Below are 22838 nucleotides of genomic sequence, written 5' to 3'. Positions count from 1 at the left end.
TGAATTTCAGTTTTCTATCAATCATTACCCCCAGATCTCTCGTCTCCTCTACTTCCTCCTGTAGAGCTCCTCTAATTGAGTATGCAGCATCCCATCGATGTCTCCCAAACCTCTAGACTTTATGTTGTGCTGCATTAAACCAATAACCCCCATTTATTTGCCCATCTGTCTAGCTTATTCAAATCCTCTTGCAGGGCTACCACATCTGCACTATTACTAATAACCCTTCCCAGCTTCACATCATCTGCAAACAACTGAATATTCCCCTGCAATCCACTGACAATGTCATTGATATAAAGGTTAAACAATATAGGTCCTAGTACTGAGCCCTGTGGGACCCACTTGTAACCCTCTGCCTCCTTGAAACTGCCCCACCGTACACAACTCTCTGATTCCTATCGGACAGCCAATCCTGAATCCAGATGACTAACCTGACATCTAAACCCATGTGCTAGAACTTAAATATCAGCTTATCATGTAGCATCCTGTCAAATGCCTTTGCTAAATCCAAGAAAATGGCAGTATATGCCTTTCCCTCATCTACTGCTCTTGTAACCTTATTATAAAAGTTTAGCATATTACTAAAACAAGAGCACCCCTTCACAAATCATGTTGAATCTCAACAGATAACATTACCCTAATCTACCCAATGCTGTATACAGTCCCTAACTAATTCTCTAAGATCTTAACAACTACTGATGACACACAAACTGGCCAATAATTAGACACTTCCAGTCTGCTACAACCCTTATGCAATGGCACTATCTTACCTTCCTTCCATTCTCTGGGCACCTCTCCTGTAGCCAGACTTTAATTGAAAAGCTAGGTCAAAGGAGCTGTCAGTTCTTTAGTGTATTCTCTCAAAACTCATGGTGAAATACCATCCAATCCCACAGCTTTACTGACATCCAGAATATACTCAGTATTTGGAACACATTCTCCTCCTGCACCTCTAAACTTCGAACTCGCCTTATTCCTCTAGTATTAAAATTTACTTCTCCAGGATCAAATAAATACACCAGTAAAGTGTTCATTGAGCAATTCCACTATATCCTCTGCATCAGTCAATTCCCATTTTTATCCCACAATGTCATTCTTACACAATCATTTCTCCTCCTACTAGCCTAAAAATTCCCTAGGATTTTCTTTGGATCTTAGGGCCAATGTTCTCTCATATTCCAGTTTCACCTTCCTTATCATACTAGTCACTCTTCTGGCCTATGTATTATATTCTTCATGCATCTTTAATTTCATAATTATAAGGGTGAAAAATGCATCACAGTAAACCTTTATGAAAATTATATATTGGTAAAAGAAATTAGGTATCAGACATGATACACCAAATGAGATAGTCAAAAATTTTATTAAGAAAAAGGTAGAATTCATCAGAAAAAAATTGACTAAAAAGTCCTTTAGTGGCAATTACTAAGGAAAATCTGGGAAACACTGCTCTGGACCAGTGATATTCAAGCTATATTCTATGGAACCCTATGAGTTCAGACATAACACTTTTGGGAGTTCTGCAAAAAATATTTTAAATAAAATTCTGATTTTTGTCCTTTTTTAATTATACTTTTTCAAAACATTTTCATCAATTCATTTGCAGTTAATTGCAGTTATTGAAAACATTAAAAAAACTTTAATAAAAAGTATTACAATGAGATTTTTAGATATCTGTACAAACACAAACTATACTCTTCCTAGAATATATACACTGCTTAGAAAGAAGTCAACAGACACAACCACAGGCAAAGTGCATCATGCCATACAAACAAGTCACATGTTTGTAGCCAGTTAAAATTGAAGGAATATGATGCTCCTAAGTCAGTCCAACTGTGTTTGGATGAAATGGCTATGAGAAGGGAACTAATAGAGTTTGAAAGTGGCATTGTGATAGAATGCCATGTTGGGGGCATATCTGTTCAGCAAATTGTTAACAAATTAGGCTATCCCAGGTTAACAACCAGTGACATCATATGGAGATGGAAGCACAGGGAGCTAGCTGTTAGTGCTACTCGCAGTGGACAACCTACCACACTCACCAAACATGACCATAGGGTGCTATGAAGGATAATATGTAAAACCACTGTTCGTTGGCCAAGACTTTGAATGCAGAGTTCCAGGCATTGACTGGAATACCAATCTGCCAAAAAAAAACATTCAGAACCAAGTTTCACAATAGTCCCACATTACCCAAACCAACATGCAACATCATCTTCACTAGTACAAAGAGCATGTACAGTGGGACATGTAAGATTGGAAAACTGTGTTATAGAGTAATGAATCATGCTACATCCTCTGCTGAGCAGATGGACGTGTGTGGATGGCAGATGCCTAGTGAGTGTCTCTTACCAGAGGGCATAACCCCAACTATGAAATTTGGAGGTAATAGTGTGATGGAATGGTCCTGTTTTTCTTGGTGTGGCCTCAGACCTCTGTTTGTGGTGCCACAAAAACATTGAACTCTGAGAAGTATCTGAACATTCTTGATAATACAATGCTTTCTAGTTTGTGGCATTTCTTTGGAAATGACCATTTTCTCTTTGAGCAAGACAATGCTGACAAACCAAGATACCATATCATAAGGCTGCTGCTTTAACCATGGTTTGTGGACATGAATGTACCACATGTTTGGGATGAACTGGGACATTGGGTGAGGTTAAGAGATGTCCTACCCACTACAAACCAGGACCTCATTACATGCCTACAGGAAGAATGGTCCAAAATTCCCATTGATTGTTATCATACACGTGTGGAAAGTATGGCATGTACGATTGCTACAGTCATTGCAGCAAAAGGAAGTTCTACATCTTATTAATGTGGACATGACTATTTGTTCCTCACAATATGGTGTCCATTGACTTCTTTTCAAGCAGTGCACTTCCAAGTGCTGAGCAGAATTGGCTGTAAACAGTATTGCTTTATTAAGATGCAGTTTTAACTGCCTCTGAATTTAGTTTATTATAATAAATGATAATCATATTATTATTATTATATTTTAAATAAAGTATTACAATTCTAAACATTTTCATTCCATTTTACCTAAAAATATGCACTGCAGTAGGCTGTACTTAATAGGGTTCCATAGAAATAATATTTAGAGATGAGGATTCCCTAGATATTGGAAGTCTGAGGATGGCCATTATAGATATCTTCAAGGCATTTGATCAGGTTGATATAAAACTCTCTTTAGTTAGCTGCCATTCAATAGTCTCTCTCTCTCTTCTGTGTTTGCAACTGGGTCATAATATTATAAGTGATGACAGATTTTTATCATCATAAAACATCCAAACATTAGTTGCTGATTCCCCCCCCCACACACACCCATCTGTCTGTCTGTCTTATAATCTTGTATCACATATGGGTAGCCACCACTCATTTACAATTCCACCCCAGACTCTCGAAATAAATTTTTCTTCCTCTTCACTAATTTTCTTTAATACCATTCACTGAAACAATCTTCCTATTTATTTTCGAACTTGTACAAACTGCAGGTTTTCAAACCTAATGTTAACATGTTCCATGAAGAATAAAGATTAGTTAATTGAAGATAGGCTACAGTAATGATGACATTGAGAAAGAATGAACTTCAAATCATCCATTATCTGCAGTCTGGATACCCAAGCTGAAGACAATTCTACTACTCTGTCAGAGTATTTTTAATGAAGAAGGATGCATTTATTAGCTAAATAACAGTAATCCACAAAAACAAGAGAATTACTTAAGTCACTTAAGTATTCTGTATAATTTACATTTATAGATTAAAAAAATCATATTCACCTTTCTTTGCCTGTCTTCGACACATTCAATAACTGCATCCCATATGCCACCTTTATGAAGTTTAAGTGAATTTCTAGCCTCCAATTCAGAAATAATCCCTATATCAGTTTCATCACTTTCTTCTCCATACTTTGATGCAAGTGTTATAACACTATCAATCATGTTTTTCCAGTTATCTTCTAGCCAAACAAGTGGATCCTCTTTACCACAATGAGAAAAAGCAATGCGAAGTTCTTCTAGAGTAAAACCAAAATCTTCTGCTTCCTGAAATATAATAAACACATTCTCATAGCTGACTGCTAATGGATTAAATTTCAGAGGAATGCAAAGACATTTGAAATTTTAGGTATAATGTACAGTTAACTCTTACTACAGTAAACTTGTGGGATAGTGAATTTTCTTTGGTATAGCACTGAAGCTATGCCATGACTGATCTTGTTTTGTTAATTTATTACAGCTGAGTTCACTATAAGATTTTTGCTATTGAATGAAATGACTATATTAAAAATGTATATAATGCCTTAAAATATCTCTGTTTTCATCTTAGTAGTTTTTAGTTTAATACTTTAACTTTAAGTAAGAAAATATGGCTTATCCACTATGAACTATGAATAATAAATATCACAGGAAAAAATTAAGAAAAAAAACTGTTTACTCCAGTTTCCTAACTTATTGCATACATTTTCAGGAGAAAATTATAAATCTGAAAAAAAAAAGTGTGTATTAACAGAGAGATTTCTAAAGTAACAACTGTCATACATAGAATGAACTTAAACTAGATGATGAACTAGTATCAAGTTGGCTCATTGTATTCTCATTCTAATTTCTCCAACACCTTGACCACAACTACAGTTATACAGATTGGCTTATAGTTGGAGACTTCTGTTTTAGAACTACGCTTGAGCAGTGGTACTATTTTGCCCTTCGTATCATACATTCTTAAGGAATGTGCACAACACTCTTCACCTGGTTATTTAATGAAAGCCTTGCAGTGGGTAAGTTGCTAAGGGGTGGAAAGAAGGCAAAATATAGTACCACTCCATGATCATCGTTCCAGCAGATTTATTAACATCTGATACACCTGTGTTTCTTTCACTTCCAATTCTTCTAATGCTTGCCTCTCATCTATATATTGCAAGGCTGCATTTACACCAGTGTGATATAAGCAGATATAGTGCTCATTCAATAATTCCCCTATATTCTTTGCAGCACCATAATTACTCTTACTCTTGCTTGCCATGTTGAGGAAAAATTCCCTTGAATTAACCTTGGCCTGACCAGCCAATCTCCTCTCATGCTACACCCTTTTCTTTCTTTACCATGCTCATCACCTTTCTAGCCTACAATTTATACTCTTCATGGATCTGATCACCACCAACTGTCTTGTTCCTCATCCATAACATTTTCTTTTTTAGCACAGCTTGCTTAATTTCACTGTTCATCCATTTCACTCCTACTCAGTTTACTCGCTTAACCCTTGGTATGCAGTCACACATTGCTTTTGTCAGATACCACCTTGTGAGTTCCCATGCATTGTCAACATCTTTTCCGCTTAGCTCATCCACCCAACGTACTGATGCTAACTGACTACAGAGCTTCCTATAATCACCTGCTTTATACTTCCATATGTATCCATTTTTTTTGCAGTGATGTTTTCTTGTTTCATCACTTCCCAAACAAGTACCTCATGATCACTCTCAACTGGCAGCAGTATCAACACTTCATTAACAACTACATCTTGTGATGCTATTACCAAATTCAAAACATTAAAGCCTCTAATTGCTTCAATCACATACTGCTTATGATACTTATCTCTCAGAAATTCCACAAACTTGCTCTCCTTGTTCCCATACAATATCTCCTTCCATTCTATATTCTTGTAATTAAAGTCTTCCACCAGGATCACCTTCTTTTTATGTGCCCAACTAATTTGCCTAAACATCTCACAATCGGTATTCTCTGCATTTCCTGACCTATAACAGCATCCTATCAGAAATACTAACCTGTTTATTTCAACTTAACACCACACAGATTCAGAATCTGTGCATGCGCTATCAACTTCCACACTTTGCAGACACAATTCACTAACTTACTTATGTACTATAACAAGGACAGATTGAGAGAATGTAAGTTGCAGAGCCTCGTGAATAGGAGGAAGAGGAGGAGGAATATGATCGAGACATATAAGCTGGTCAGGGGTTGTTATCAGGTAGACATGGAAGAGATTTTTCATAGAATGGGAGAGGAGGAGGAGTAGAACAAGAGGCCCTTGCTGGAAACTGTATAAGGAGGGTGTGAGCAAAGCAGTGAAAAGCAGGTTCTTTGCATGAGGTTGGTGAGTGGAATGCATTGCCTGAGTGTGTTGTGGATGTGGACACACTGAATCAGTTTAAGACGTGATTGGATGAGCATTGTATGCAATAGTGAGCAGATCCCACGATGAGTCTCTGACTCCATGGAGGTCAAATATCATTAACATGTCATGTCAATAACAATAATAATAATTCCTCTGCTATCATTAACAGAACTCCCTTTCCTCTTTTCACATTTCTATCCTTCTGGAAAATTATATATCCTTCTAATTCTATTCCTGACATCACATCCTCCTCAGACAACTAAGTTTCACTTATTCCAATTATCTTTGGGCATGCTGACTCATTGCCTTGACAAGTCATCTTGGTAAAGTGATGATGATGATGCTGACAGAAAGATTCAGAACACAATTGGAAGCATATCTTGCAGAAGAGCAAGCAGGATATTTAGGAAGAACAGAACTACAATTCAACAGATTTTGACAATGAGGTTAATAGCAGAGAAAGTTAGGAGAAAAAACAAAAACATATATACTTGCTTTGTTTATTTTCAGAAAGCATTTGACAGTATTGACCAGAAAGTGACATTAGTAGTTCTGGAATCCTATGGAATTGATAAAAAAACTAATAGCTATATTAAAAGATGTTTATCAGAATGCAGTTGCAGCAGTTAGAATAGCTGATGATTTGGGGAAGTGGTTTAGAACAAGCAGGGGTACTAGATGGGGGGGACCCAATATCACCAAGCATTTTCATCGCACATTTAGAAAGTGCAACGGAATGAGAATTAACAATCTGAGATTTGCAGATGACATTGTTAATATTGAAGAAGACGAAAGAGAACTACAAAAAACACTGAAACTGTTAAATGAGGAAGGGAATAGATTTGGACTTGTTATGAACTTGGAAAAAACATAGACAATGGTATTTGGTGAGAAGAACATGAAACAAAAGATACAAGTGGATGGAATTGATATAGAAAATGTAGAACAATTCACATATTTGGGAAGTAAACTGACATATGACTTGGACTGTAAAAAAGAAATAAAGATCAGGATTGCAAAGGGAAGAACAAATCTGAAGGCCATAGATAACATCTGGAAAAGTAAAGTGATCAGCCTGCAAACAAAACTAAAAATGCTGGAAACATGCATCTTTAGTGATGTACTGTATGGATCTGAAATGTGGATAATAAATAAGGAATCAAGAAAAAGAATTTTGGCATTAAAAAGAACTTGTTATAGGAAGATTCTATGAATAGGATGGGTACAGAAAATCACAAATGAAGAGCTCTAGAAGATACAACCAAAAGAGAATCTAATGCAGAAGATTATAAAACAGAAGCTGCAATTATTTGGACACATCTGTAGAATGAGTGAGGATCGGAAGATAAAGACATTTATGTTTGGTATTTTGGATGGTTTAAACAGAGGAGGTAGACCATACAGAGAATGGGTAGATGATATAAAGGACTGGTGTGGAATGGGTGTACAGAAACTGTGACAATGTGCACTGGACAAAGAAAGGTGGAAGAAGATAGTGAAGGAGGCATCGGACACCAATGGGCAGTGAGCCCATGGTTCATGATGATGATGATACTGACTCAACCAATGCAACAAACTCAGCTCTCTTGGTTCAAATGCTCCTTACATTTATGTATAAACATAACAATCCCTATGTGTTTGAGGACATTCTACTAGCACCAACATTCTCAATTCTAGCTGCTATACTACACCTCTCTCTCTCTCTTCAGTCTGACCATTCCCGTTTCCCTGATCCTGACTCCGATTTCCATTCCTAACTTCCTCATCCTCGCCTTTATGCATTCCATCATCTTCTGCTGCTGAAACACATCTTCAACCTCATATCCATCTTCCTCCTGCTGTACAATCTGTTGATTTGTGCTATCCTGCTTCCCAAGTGGAATCTGATCATTTACTACATTAACTTCTTGAGTCTGTACCTTCTCAGAAAACAATAGACTTTTTAAATGCCCAACATCAAACCCATTCAAATGTAATCCATCAGATTTAAACCATTTCAACTTCCCTTCAAATTCACTCCACAGCAAATTGAACCCCTCCCTTTTCCTCACACAAGTCAGCCATCTTACTATTATTATTATTAATATTATTATCTGACACCTTTAGGGAGTCCAAAGACTCATCGAGGGAGAGTGTGCCAACAGCATCGAACGATTGAACTCCTTCCAATTACTAACTGCGCTCAAACTTGCTTAACTTTTTGCATGAGTCAGTAGTAGCAGAGGCTGTACCAATCAACCAACCTTGTCTGGCTACTATTCATTATCTCTCTCTCTCGTTCTCAATTCACCGTTGTCATATCTGGACAACAGGTTTCAGGGCATTTCGTCCAATTATTTTCATTCAATGCAAATCTTGTCCAATCCATACATTTTGTCTATTACTTTTCTTGTCCAGTAGGACATTTTGTCCAATCCTCTTTGTCCAATTCTTCATATTAGTCCAAGGAGTTATAAGAAACTTGTGATCATTAATAATAGTCAGTTGACACAAAAGAGAAAGGCACAAGACAATATGCATGGTCCACCCTCACATGTTAGGTTAGGTTAGTTAGTTGACACATTCATTAGTCAGGTTAGTCAGTTGGCACAGCTGGCAATAATAGTCAGTTGACACAAAAGAGAAGGGCGCAAGACAATATGCATGGTCCACCGTCACACCTAACCTAATGTTAGGTTAGGTTAGGTTAGTCAGTTGATGCAAGAGCTAGTCAGGTTAGTCAGTTGGCATAGTAGTAGGTGTCAGTTGACACAGGTGACAATAATAGTCAGTTGGCATTGATGGGACAAATTGAAATTGGACGAAATGTCAAACCGGGCAAGTTGAGATTGGACGAAATGTCAGACTGGACAAGTGTTCTGTTGGACAAACTTATAAAAGGACAAAAAATCTTGGACCATCTGCCTTCAAATCGGACAACATGCTTTTGACTTTCCCAACATCACTATCCTTCTTCTTTGCCTGCTGCAACAACTTCTCAAGTCTCTATCAACCTTCTTTTTCTCTCCAAGTCATCTGTGCTCATGACTACAACTAAATTTGACAACCCAGTATTTCCTTTTCTGCAACACATCAGTTATTTTGCTTCATTGTTCCACCAGGAAAGCATGTTTTGCGCACTATATTAGTAATCATACCTCTAATGATCGAGTCCCCATACACTGATATATGACTATCCTTTGATTCTTTCTTCATAATATTAACTTTCTCCTTCTCATTATCATCAGCCAATCTCTCCTTTACATGTTTAATATGCTCTTCCAGATGTTTCATTTCGCTTTTCATTCTCACTAACTCCTGCCTAAACTCTTCTACTATGGTCCTGATGTTTGCTCCCATTTCTAAATGGGAGCAAACATCAGGATACATTAATGCTTTCCTTCTTCTCGTTTACCCAAATAGTCCACAAATCTTTCAAATTTTCTGGTGCATACATATAGAGTTTTAACTGATATATTATTATTATTATTATTATTATTATTATTATTACGGGCAACTCCAAGGAGTCCTTAGACTCATCGAGGGAGGCTTTAAGCATCATATCAAGAACAACTATTCGGCATTCGCACAGTATCTATCATACTTTGCTTTGAATTCATTTACAGTCACGGCACCCACAACAAACTCTGGCAGCTTATTCCACTCATTCACCATTCTCCAAGTAAAAAACCTAGTTCTAACACTCTTGCTAACTACACTCTTTCTCAGTTTCCCTAGTTCTCCCATTACCAGACCTGTTCTGAAAAATTTCCTCTGAATTAATCTTGTAAAAACCTTCAGTAATTTGAATACCTCAATCATTTCATTCCTTTTCTGCCTATCAACCAATTTCTGTAACCCACATATCTTCAACCTGTTCTCATAAGGTTCATTCCATAGACCAGCTATCATCTTGGTCACTTGCCTCTGGATCCTCTCTACCTCCTCCCCATCAAGAAGAAACGCAGGGGCCCAGATCTGGGCACAGTAGTCGAGATGGGGTCTTATCAAGGCTCGATAAAGAGGAACAATAACTTGCTTATCTCTGCTGGTCAAAATATTCTTCAGTAACCAAGTGATCTGATGAGCTGATTTACCACTTTTGCTATGTGCCCCCCCCCCCCAAACTTCAACTGCCTATCCACCAACAACCCAAATCTCTTGCTTTGTCAACCTCCTGGAGTACAGTTCCACCAATGTGATATACTACTGCTAATTTTTTCACCCTAAAATGAATAACCTTACACTTTGCTACATTAAACTGACATCCATTCTCATTAGCCCAGACTGTCAATCTATCCAAATCATCCTGCAAAATTTTGACATCATGTGCATTGACTATTGCTCTACCCAACTTTGAATCATCATCAACAAATAAATGAACAGTTCCTCTCAGATCCTTTCCTATATCATTAATGAACAAATAAAATAGCAGTGGTCCAAGAACAGAACCCCTGTGGCACACCACTACTAGTAACAGACCTTCTTTTGGACTACACTCCTGAATAAACTACTCTCTGATATCTCTCTATCAACCACCCTCCTATCTATGTCACCAACCCTATATCCATCCCCATGTGCTGCAGTTTACTGATTAGAATTCCATGTGGTATCCTGTCAAAGGCCTTAGCAAAGTCCAGCAGTATCACTGTATATCCATTACCCTTATCCAGTTCAGCCGTCGTTGTATTATAAAACGTGAGCAAGTTACTGAGGCATGATCTACCCTTCACAAAACCATGCTGTCCTCCATACAGTATCCCATTTTCATCTATCCATTCCTATATTTTTCTCTTGACTAATATCTCCAAAACCTTGACAACGATTCCTGATATGCTGATCAGTCTGTAATTTACAATAGGAGTCTTGGAACCTCCTATATGTATGCACCGGATGTACGTTTCTTTATGGATGCCATCTTCAGAAGCTGAAGCAGTACAAACAAGTAGCAAATCACAATATAAACAACAAAAAATGTTAAAAAACAACACCAGTGAAGGACACTTTTATCCAAACTTAAAAAATGCAGCACAATTTGCAGTAAAAAGCCACACTATACACTAATTAAAAACACTTTTTTTTAGCATAGCTCAAATTTACTGCTAAGTTCACTCACAACACTAGCGACACACTATGATGTGCAGCCGCCTTTTGCAACACTAGCAATATGCCATCTAAACTTCAGTCAACTGTCAACCATTATTACCAAATCTCTAATCTCGTCCCCTTCCTTCAGTATGGGACTCTGTCGATATAGTACAAAGCCTTATATTTCTGCACTCCAAAATGCAACACCTTGTACTTATTGATATTAAAACTAGAACCCCGCTCCTTTGTCCATGTCAAAATTCTATTCAAATCTTCCTGAAGCAAATTAATATCGGAGTGCTACTTATAATATCAGCAACAACTGTGGCTAATATTAATATCAGCTGTGCTACTTCTCAACTTTGCATCATCAGCAAACAACTGAAGATCAGTCCACATGATACATTGTTTGGTTTGCAAACAAGTTAAACAGCAGTGGCCCGGAGCATGTCACTGATTACCCTCCTTTTTGGAAAAACTGCTCCATCATACACAACTTGCTGGTATCATTCAGAGAGCCAATCTCCAATCCATCTAACCAATGTGCTATCTATTCCCATCCTCTGCAGCTTGCACACCAACTTATCATGTGGTAATAATATACAAAAACAAAAGAAATATAGCTAAACCATAGTACAGAAAGCTCACCAAAATTCTTGGGATAGATTTATTAATAAAATATATGACATGCATGGAAGACAAGACATATTCTACATAATATTAAGGAAATTACGCATGAAAGAAAGAGATGTAGCACAAATCAACATGATACAAGAGAAACAATGGATAGAACATTATAAGAATTTTATGATATAGAACCAATAAAATTGGAAGAATTAAAAGAAGCAATAAAGGTATCGAAAAATAGAAAATCAACTGGATTAGATGGCATAAATACAGAGCTTAGGAAATATGGTGGAGAATATTTACAACACAGATTCTTAAAATTAATAATAACTGTTGGAGGAAATGTGAGATTCCATCAGATTGGTTAAAAGCTAGGTTACATCTATATTTAAGAAAGGAGACAGAGATGATTGTGGAAATTACAGAGGAATAAGTTTATCAAATACAGGTTACAAAATTTACAGTAAAATCCTGAATAAAAGACTTAGAAGTATTGCAAACAATCTACTCTCAGAAGAACAAAATGATTTCAGACATGGAAGATCATGTATAGACAATATTTATGTGTTAAAACAAATTATTGAAAAAAGACAAGAATTTCATTTAGAGACTCATATGGCCTTTATAAATTATGAAAAAGCTTTTGATAAAATACACAGAGAAAAACTATGGAATATAATGAAAAAATTATATATCCATTACATTTGGTACAAGCTATACAAAGTTTATATAAAGATACAAAAATGCAGTTACAGTTAGGTAATAAATTAACAGAAGAGATTGAAATAAACCAGGGTGTCAAACAGGGATGTATAACTTATCTCCGACTCTATTCAATATATATATTGATCAAATTATTAAAATATGGAAAACAACAATAAAACAAGGTATCCAGTTAACCAGAAAAACTGTTATCAACACAATGCTGTATGCAGATGATCTGATTACAAGACAATGAAGATAGCCTTCAAAAATTAGTTTAGGAATTAAACAAGATAAGCCAACAACAATAATTTTATTATAGCCAACAATACAGTTTAAAAATTTCACAAAAGAAAACAAAAGTCATGGTGAAAAAGCTTTTGAAAAAGTCATGGTGAAAAAGCTCAAAAATAATTATAGAAAATAACAGATGACACAGCTCAGTTATTTAGGCTACATAATAACACATCTAAAAGATATAGATGAAAAAAATAAAGAAATTTCAGAAAATCTGTGGAATAATTAAAAGGACACTGAATGAGAAAATAAGATGAGAAACTCAACTAAATTTTTATAAAGTAATAGCCACTCCCACTCTGTTTTATGGTTCAGAAACATGGATTGTTGAAAAGTAAGATTAATAATAATAATTATTATTATTCCTACTAAGGATGGAGATATGAAAGATGACAGTACAACTGGCCATGAGGCCAGTTGGTATGAATTTGAGATAGGAGAAAAAGAGAGTTTGCTTCTTTTTTTTTTTATGGGATTCCATAATCGGTGGAGAATTTCAGAATGAAAATATTTTCTAGAGTCCAAATTAAACATGTGAATGATGTTAGAATGCAAAAAGGGGTAAAAGCATGCATGATAAGAAAGAATAATTTAAAAGATGACAAGAAGCAGGATATGAAATGGTTTTAGGATGAAGTGAAAAATAAGAAAGAGAGAGAGAGAGAGAGAGAGAGAGAAGACTAAGTTTGTTGCTACAATATAATTACAGTGAAATGAGAAGGAACTGCAATAAGAAATGAATCAATGCACATATTGTGCATAATGAATGATGTGCAGCTAGATGTTTTCAGTGAACCTGATGGATAAAACAACATATGAGGGTCTACATTTGGCTGATTTGGAATAAGGTGAGTGGAGAAGATATTGATCAGAGAAAGAATTTATGTGCAGAATGAAGGAATCTAAGCCTATTTAGGACAGCATCAGGTAACTGTATAGTGGTGATGGTGTGTGGTGATGGGGACCTTTGAGAAAAGCAAGTGTGACAATGGGAATGGACAGAGATTGCTGAATGTAGATTTTCAGGCCTCTGATGCAAAGTGAACAGTCTTGTAGATTATTATTCCTACTAAGGATGGAGATATGAAAGATGACAGTACAACTGGCCATGAGGCCAGTTGGTATGAATTTGAGATAGGAGAAAAAGAGAGTTTGCTTCTTTTTTTTTTTATGGGATTCCATAATCGGTGGAGAATTTCAGAATGAAAATATTTTCTAGAGTCCAAATTAAACATGTGAATGATGTTAGAATGCAAAAAGGGGTAAAAGCATGCATGATAAGAAAGAATAATTTAAAAGATGACAAGAAGCAGGATATGAAATGGTTTTAGGATGAAGTGAAAAATAAGAAAGAGAGAGAGAGAGAGAGAGAGAGAGAGAGAGAAGACTAAGTTTGTTGCTACAATATAATTACAGTGAAATGAGAAGGAACTGCAATAAGAAATGAATCAATGCACATATTGTGCATAATGAATGATGTGCAGCTAGATGTTTTCAGTGAACCTGATGGATAAAACAATATATGAGGGTCTACATTTGGCTGATTTGGAATAAGGTGAGTGGAGAAGATATTGATCAGAGAAAGAATTTATGTGCAGAATGAAGGAATCTAAGCCTATTTAGGACAGCATCAGGTAACTGTATAGTGGTGATGGTGTGTGGTGATGGGGACCTTTGAGAAAAGCAAGTGTGACAATGGGAATGGACAGAGATTGCTGAATGTAGATTTTCAGGCCTCTGATGCAAAGTGAACAGTCTTGTAGATAAGACTATCTACATGGAACTATCTTCAAATGCAGTGGCTATGCCAGTAGTATCAAAAATATCAGGGGAAGATTTTGATATTGGTCACTTTGGCATGACCAAATATTAAAAGTATTAATGAAATTTGGATGATGAAAGAGGATGGATACAGTCACAGGAACAGAATGACTGAAATACTGACACCACTGACTTGAATTCTTCTGCATGCAGAAGAATCAAAGTCAGTAGTTACAAATTATATGCCCATTTTTATATCAGGAGTAGTGGTAGAGAAGTTGGTTAGAATAGAATAAAAACTTGGATTGTTGAGAAACTATCTTTCCAGAGAATACAATGGATTTAGTAAGGGGAAGTCTTGCTCTAAACAGTGATTTCTGCAAAAACACTTGATAGAAAACAATATGATAAATTGCCATTGAAATTCACGATGATTCTGATGGATAGTCAGTTGATAGAATGGTTACTTGGATTGTTGACTAATAAAAACTTGGGCTGTGTATGTGTACTTGGGTATGTGAAGAGGAAGAATGTCTCAAAAGATGAAGGTGACAAGCTGGGTACCACAGGGTTCTCTTCAGTATTTTATTGGTCATTTGGGTAGATAAATGGGGTTTCAGTTATTGTCAAGTGTACATGTACTTGGGCCAGAAAAGATACAACATAGTACTGATTCCAGGAGGCGAAGGAGGCAAGGAATCTGGAAGTATTGGTGAATAAGGAGCTGAAGTTCAGAAGACACATTGCTAAGTTCTGAAGGCAAGTCAAGAAACGCTGACTTATAATGTGAAAACACAGACAGGCACAGATAACAAAGTAACAGTAAATGAAATATGAATTAATGATCAAGCCATATCTGAATTTCCATGCAGAGATATTCAGGTCATCTGAATAGATGGTGTAGTGTTGAGTAAGTAAAATTGTTTCAGGAGCCTGGAATGTTGAGTATTGATGAAATGACATTGGTGAGAGGAGTCTACTAGATAGATATAGGAGTAATATTGTATTAGCAATAGGTGGGAATGAATAAGTGGTCAACCCTGAAAAGCATATAAGCATCATATGAGTAAGAAGTGAAAAGAGTTTTGCATAGTAAGTGATGAATGAATGAATGAAATACTTTGCCTGAGTGGATGTTGAATACCCAAAGGCAGAATGTTTTCAAGGTGAGGTATGATAAGTATTGTGATCTGCACAGTGCTCTTTTCATTCCATATAAGCCTGGAAACAATGATTATTATATGATATATAACATATAATAATATACATATAGATAGACAGATTAAGCATACATGGCTTACATGCTTGTTTTAAAATATAGATTTTAGATGTATACCATATCTCATTACTATATTTGATACTTTATGGACCTTGAATTGAAAAAAAATGAGACTCACTTTAACCATTTGCAGAAATTCCAGTTCCCTGTATCTTGGACTATCTGCTGTTCTTTCATGCTTGAGTTCTTCTAAACTTCGATGTAGCCTTCTTGATTTGTGAGAACCATCACCTCTTGTCTTTTCCTGGAGAGAGTAGATAACACCGCTTTGAAATTATAACACTAATTGATGAAATCATATTAAGAAACCAAAGTTATGGTCATATCTCAATCAATTATAATTATTACATATAATATTTATTTATAAAATGTCATTAACCAATTGAAGTATCCATTCAGATGACACAACATATTTGAGGTTATCTCAGATAGAAGCTGACAAGATAAATACATAAAATATTGCTGATATAATCAATAGCTTGTTGAGCACAGAATGAGTGATTATCGTGGGATATTTTCACTTTAGCGATACAAATTGAAAGTGGAATGGATGGAGAAGAAATTTATTTATATAGCTACTTAGAGAGAGAGAGAGAGAGAGAGAGATGATTGCTTGAAACAAAATGTAATAGAAGATCCCAGATTTGAAAGTTCTCTATCTAGTGATAATATCAGATAAAATGTCCATAAACAAGGTAGATACTTTGCCTTGTTTATGGACATTTCATCTGATATTATCACTAGATAGAGAACTTTCAAATCTGGGATCTTCTATTACATTTTGTTTCAAGCAATCATCTCTTGAATGTGGGAGAATGAATATCATACAGTCTCTTGATTTGGGATGTGGCTAAGTGTGTGTGTGTGAAATTTCTAGTTAAAACAGGATATATGTGAAACTACAGAGCCAATCATTATGACAAACTTAGAAAGCAGTATGGAAGAATGCCACAATATAAGAAGCTCCAAACGAAGGATTTAGCAATACTTGAAAAATGGAAAAAAAAGGGTTATTTAGATTGCATATCCAGGATCAGTAGGATAAATGAGATGGTGAATGAGTAAGATCAAAAAGCAGGAGCTATAAAAATATAACATAATCTATATATGTTGTATGTTATATGGCATATAACAGTGTTTTTAGAGTGAGTGTGAGAACAAAGCAAGTTAGTAGAGTAGATAGTATCAACAGCAGATTGGAAAATGTTAATTTGTTTCAATAAGGAAATACCATGAGTAGGCATATTTAAATAAATTATAATACTGGAAGAAACTCACATAAAATATTCTTTCATTAGTATAATTTTCGCCTACATATCAAAGGCATCTTCAGTACATGTGAATGTAAAATGCTAATGTTGGAATTAATATTGAATGTGTGTATCAGTAGAAGTTCAAGAGGATGAAATGGGCCTCAATAAGAAAATAGCACACTTGCAGGAACTAGGGGACTCCGCCCCCTGATGCCTACAGCGCCCAACCTTCCAGACTGGTAGGCCAGTTCTCCTTGAATTCTGATGACTTGGATTTTGAATTTTCAAAAGCCCCCCCCCTGGCACCCCCTCCCCGTTCCAGATTGGTAGGTCGGTTCTCCTTGAATTCCAATAACTCGACACCCGGGGTAGCCCCTGAGTTTCAAAACGTTTCAAATAACTAGACAAAAACGCACAAAAATGTTACATAAAAACGTATTACAAAAAAACATTACAAAAAACGTTACATAAAAACGTTACACAAAAACGTTACAGCCTACATCCGTTTCAAGCCGATGTCACATCTGTTTCCAATTTCAGCTTATCATTTTATAGTATAGAGTAGATAACCTATATATATATTGTACGTTATATGGTATAATAACAGCGTATAATAACAGTATAATAACAGCGTCTTATACTGAGATTCTGTGATTAGAGGGATACATACTGAAAGTGTAACAAATTATTATTTTCCCAGTACAAAAATGAATAATATTAGTGATATATTTTTTATATCACTAATATTATTAGTGATATAAGATATTAGTGATATATAATAATATATTTCTTCATATGCAAAAAAAGGTAAGATGAAAGAACTAATTTGTCTCAGTTGGTACTATTGATCTGCAAGTTGAGAAATATTCTATGAGGGAGAATCTGAAGGGATTGTTTCACAAACAGGAACAGAAGAGCATTAAAGTGAAGATTGTAAGTCTTCTACTGTGCTATGATAGAGGCAAAGTCATGAGGCTTTTATAGCAAATGAATCAATACACAGTTCATGTAGAAAGAACAATGAAGGGTTTGTGTAACTATTATCATTATTATTATTATTACAGGTGACTCTAAGGAGTCCTTAGACTCATCGAGGGAGGCCCTAAACATCATGTCCACACAACTATATGACATTCTCACAGTATGACCTGCATTTGATGGAAAGAAGGTATATAATGCTGATGGAATACACTAAAATGGTTTTGGTGTTAGGTGTCTAGAGGGAGCTTTGTTTGCCAAGAGTGCTGAATTGCAAAAACAGGAAAACTGTAATGGGTACAGGTTGAGTACTCATTATGGGGACTTCAGCTATGAAGATATAGACTGAAAGAAAGAAAGATCACATGGGTAGAAAGGAAATTGAATTTATACACCTACTGAGCGATAATTACTTGAGGTAGCACGTAAGAGATGGGACTTGGAGTGCAAGAGTACTCAAACTGATCATAGGATCAGAAGAGCTATCCATAAACAAGGTGGCCACATTGCTGTAAGGATGCAGAGATTAAGGTGAAATAGGTGTTTATTTTGGCTAGTACAAATGATTTAACAGGTGATAAGTGTAGTATGTGAAAAGACATGAAAGGGTTGCTAGTACATGTAAAAAAGAAGAGTGAGAAAGTAAAAGTTGTGAATCTCTTGCCACAGTATGATAGAAATGAACCGAGATGGGGAGCTGTCAATGCAAATGAGTCAGTGCACAGGTTCAGCAGAGGAAACGGTGTGATGTTTGTGGACTTGTGGAGTGAGTTTGGTGGAAGAAAGGATTTATGTGAGGTGGATGGCTTGTATTTAAATGGAATTAGTGTCAGGAGAAAGTGTTGCTCAGTGAAATTTCAGAAATACAAAGTCAGGGAAACTTGAATGTTTAGGGGGAATGTAGGTGAGCATGGGTACAGTCAACACTCATGTTAGTAAGTGGGAGAGTGATCATACATGATGCAAAATGTAGCACCCAAGGTTAACTTCAGTGGGCTAACTAACACAAAATGCAAAGGAGGTTGTGGGATGAGGAAGGTATTGAAGTTTATGCCTACTAATGCTAGAAGTATTCAAAATTAGGATGAGCAGTTTTTGGTATTGTTGGTTAGCACAACTTGGCTAAAGGTTATAAGCATTAGTGAGATGTGGGTGACTGAAGATCTTACAGTCACAGGAATAGAATGCAATAGATATAGTGTTTTCAGAGAAGGAACAGGATGGATGGAGGAGTTTTACTAATGATAGCATAGGAATTACAGTCACAGGGACGGGGATTTTAAGGACAGTTCATTTGAAGCCATCTGGTGAGACAGAGGCCAATCTTCACAGCTTCCTTTCATACTTTCCAGAGATGGCCCCGTGTCATCGCTCCTTCCAGCTGCTCCACCAAATGAGAGAACTCTCCAGTGTCCACCCTATAACTGCCTCTCAAAAATTTAAAAGTCTCAATCATATCACCTCTCCTTCTTCTATCTACCAAACTCTGCAGTCCACATTCCCTCTGCTGATCCCCATAACTAACATTGTACAGTCCTGAAACCATCTTCCACTTCTGTATCCTTTCCACAGTTAATTTATCTCCCCTTCAAATCCTGGGGACCAAATTTGAAAACAATAGTCTATGTGTAGTCTGATCAGAATCTTATACAAGAACAATAACACTTTTATTCTGCAGTTCAGCATCCTTCTCGGTATTGCGCAATCCTCTGGGCTACCTTCACTATCTTTGCAATATGTTCCCCGAATTTCAGTTTTCTATCAATCATCACCCCTATATCTCTTGTCTTCCCCCTCCTACTTCCTCCAGTACAGCTCCTCCAATCGAGTATGCAGCCTCCCATTGATGTATCCCAAACTTCAAGATTTTACATTTTGCTGCATTAAATCGATAAACCCCCATTCATTTGCCTGATCTGTCCAGTTTATTCAAATCCTTTTGCAGGGCTGCCACATCTGTACTATTACTAATAACCTTTCCTACCTTCACATCATCTGCAAACAACTGAATATCCCCCTGCAATCCATTGACAATGTCATTGATATAAAGGTTAAACAATACAGGTCCCAGTACTGAGCCCTGTGGGACCCCACTTTTAACCTTCTGACTCCTTGATATTGCCCCACTATACACAACTCTCTGATACCTATCAGACAGCCAATTCTTAATCCAGTTGAATAACCCAACATCTAAACCCACGTGCTGCAACTTAAGTATCAGCTTATCATGCGGCACCCTGTCAAATGCTTTGCAAAATCCAAAAAAATGGCAGTATATTCCTTTCCCTCATCAACTACTCTTGTCACTTTATTATAAACGGCAAACATATTACTAAAGCAAGAGCGCCCTTAACAAATCCTTGTTGATTCTCAGATAACATTACCCTCATCTTCCCATGCTGTATGTGGTCCTGCACTAATTTCTCCAAGATCTTAACAACTACTGATAAAACACAAACTGGCTTATAGTTAGACACTTCTAGTCTGCTACTGCCCTTATGCAATGGCACTGTCTTACCTTCCTTCCATTCCTTGGGTACCTTTCCCAAGGAATGGAAGGACAGTTCCATTGACCTATTAGCTAGGTCAATGGAACTGTCAGTTCTTTAGCGCATTCTCTCAAAACCTGTGGTGAAATACCATCCAGTCCCACAGCTTTACTGACATCCAGGATACTTATTATTTGGAACACACTCTCCTCTTGCACCTCTAAACCTTGAACTCGCCTTATCCCTCTAGAATTAAAATCTACTTCTCCAGGATGAAATATTCCAATAAAGTGTTCATTGAACAATTCCACTATGTCCAGTGGCCTCCTCCTCCTAGTGGCCACATAGCTAAAAAATTCCCTGGGATTTTCTTTGGATCTTAGTCCAATCTTTTCTCATATTCCAGTTTTGCCTTGCTTACCATATTAGTCACTCTACTGGCCAGAGTCTTATATTCTTCATGCATCTGCTCTCCACCCCTCTCCTTATATCTCTTCATAACCCTCTTTTTCCTGCGGTTGACATTGTTTGTCATCCACTTTACACCAAATTTGTATTTGGTTGCTGCTATAATCCAGGAGTATAAGGGAGACTGTAGATGACATGCACTTGGAAATTAGCATGATGAGTATAGGTCAAGTAATTATTATGGGGGATTTCAACTATGGACACATCAACTGGGAGAAGGTTGTTCACAGACAGGGAAGGAAATGGAATTTATTACAGCTGCTGAGAGATAATTATCTGAGGCAATTTCTAATATAAGGCACATGACATTCAAGATCTGATCATTGCATCAGAGAACTTAACACTTAAGTAACACTTCTATAAGCACTTATAGAAGGTGCTTATGTAGTCTTGACCTGGGAGATTACAAGACATGCAGAATTGATTAAGAATGGGTATATGTGGAATTACAAAGAAGGTGATTTGCTAAATGCTAACGATTAGCTTTTAGCAAAGCCATGGCATAAGAATTTGTAAGGGGATGTGATGGTGGTGGTCCACATGAGGTGGCATGAGGTTGTATCACTGGTCCAGTTTTTATACTTTAATGTGGTTCAAACTCCTGTTGTTAATTTAAAAGTGTCACAAAGTAACTCTTCTTGTCATGCTCAAGGCAGCGATATATAAATCATCAAAATCGGCCAAGTGAAACCCAAATTTTGAGTGTGCTGAAAATTGAGCAGAGTTCACCGTGGTCACTAACGAGCATAGAACAAAGGACGTCACTATCTTTACGGTTGTCCATGGGAAGAAAGGTGAGCCATGAAGTGCAACAAGTGCCTGAAGGAATTATCATCCGATGGAAGTCATATGACCTGCAGGAAATGCCTTAGGAATCTTCACTTTACATGTTCCAGAATCTCAGAAACATAATGGCAATGCAAATCCAATGCCAAGTGAGAGGAATGGAATTGCCTATACTGCAGAGAGAACAAAGAAATGCCACTACCACGATGCAACTGATTACACCAGAGGCAGAATCGGATGATGAACTGAACAGACAAAAAATTACCGGTGAGTCTTATAATTTGAGTTCGTAAATTTATTAGTAGAAAAAGGTTTAGAAAATATAAAAGCCAGCTTGGTAGATCTTGTCCAAGAACTATTTGATAAACAGAATAAACAAATAACAAAAAAAATTAGCGAATATGAAGAGTTTGTTAAATTTAATAATTCAAAAGTTGAAGAAGTCTAACAAATGGTAAAAGACATTAAAACTAGCATCAACGCACTAACTGACAGGCAGCACAAATTAATAAAAGACACATCGGAACTCCATCAAGAATTTAATTACCTGAAACTATAGGCCTATCTGTGTGTCAGGTGTTGTGGTTAAGTTGTTGGAGAAGCTTGTGAGAGCTAGGATCCAGAGTTGGGTTGACAACAATGGTATAATCTTTGATGGACAGCATGGATTTGCTAAAGGGAGGTCGTGTTTTAGTAATCTACTTACTTATTACAATAAAGTGACTGCTTCCTTGGATAGAGGAGAAGGATACAGTAATATACTTGGATTTCGCAAAAGCTTTTGATAGAGTACCTCATGATAAGTTGACAGTCAAACTAGAGCAGATGGGGTTGGATATTAGATTAGTGCTTTGGATTGGAGACTGGCTATCTGATAGGTATCAACAAGTTGGGTATGGGGGTGCAATATCCAGGAAAAGGAAAGTCACTAGTGGAGTGCTTCAGGGATCTGTTTTAGGACCATTACTATTTAACTTGTATATTAATGATATTGG

At 36.6% G+C, this 22838-nt stretch overlaps 1 protein-coding gene across 1 annotated transcript in view; it reads right to left on the bottom strand.

Moving 5' to 3' along the window:
• The window catches only part of LOC150110251 (uncharacterized), a 653148-nt gene that overhangs the window by 257382 nt on the left and 372928 nt on the right, over positions 1–22838 (bottom strand). The window contains exons 11-12 of the mRNA XM_090398596.1: positions 15988–16113; positions 3781–4044 (exon numbers count right to left, since the gene is read on the bottom strand). Coding sequence (XP_090254722.1) covers positions 3781–4044; positions 15988–16113 — 390 coding nt within the window. The remainder of the gene's footprint in view (positions 1–3780; positions 4045–15987; positions 16114–22838) is intronic.

This window comes from Typopeltis vanoorti, chromosome 1 (assembly GCF_054136105.1).
Source record: "Typopeltis vanoorti isolate ZY-2024b chromosome 1, IOZ_Tvanoo_1.0, whole genome shotgun sequence".
NCBI classification, from domain to species: domain Eukaryota; kingdom Metazoa; phylum Arthropoda; class Arachnida; order Uropygi; family Thelyphonidae; genus Typopeltis; species Typopeltis vanoorti.
This window is presented reverse-complemented; position numbering and strand designations above follow the sequence as displayed.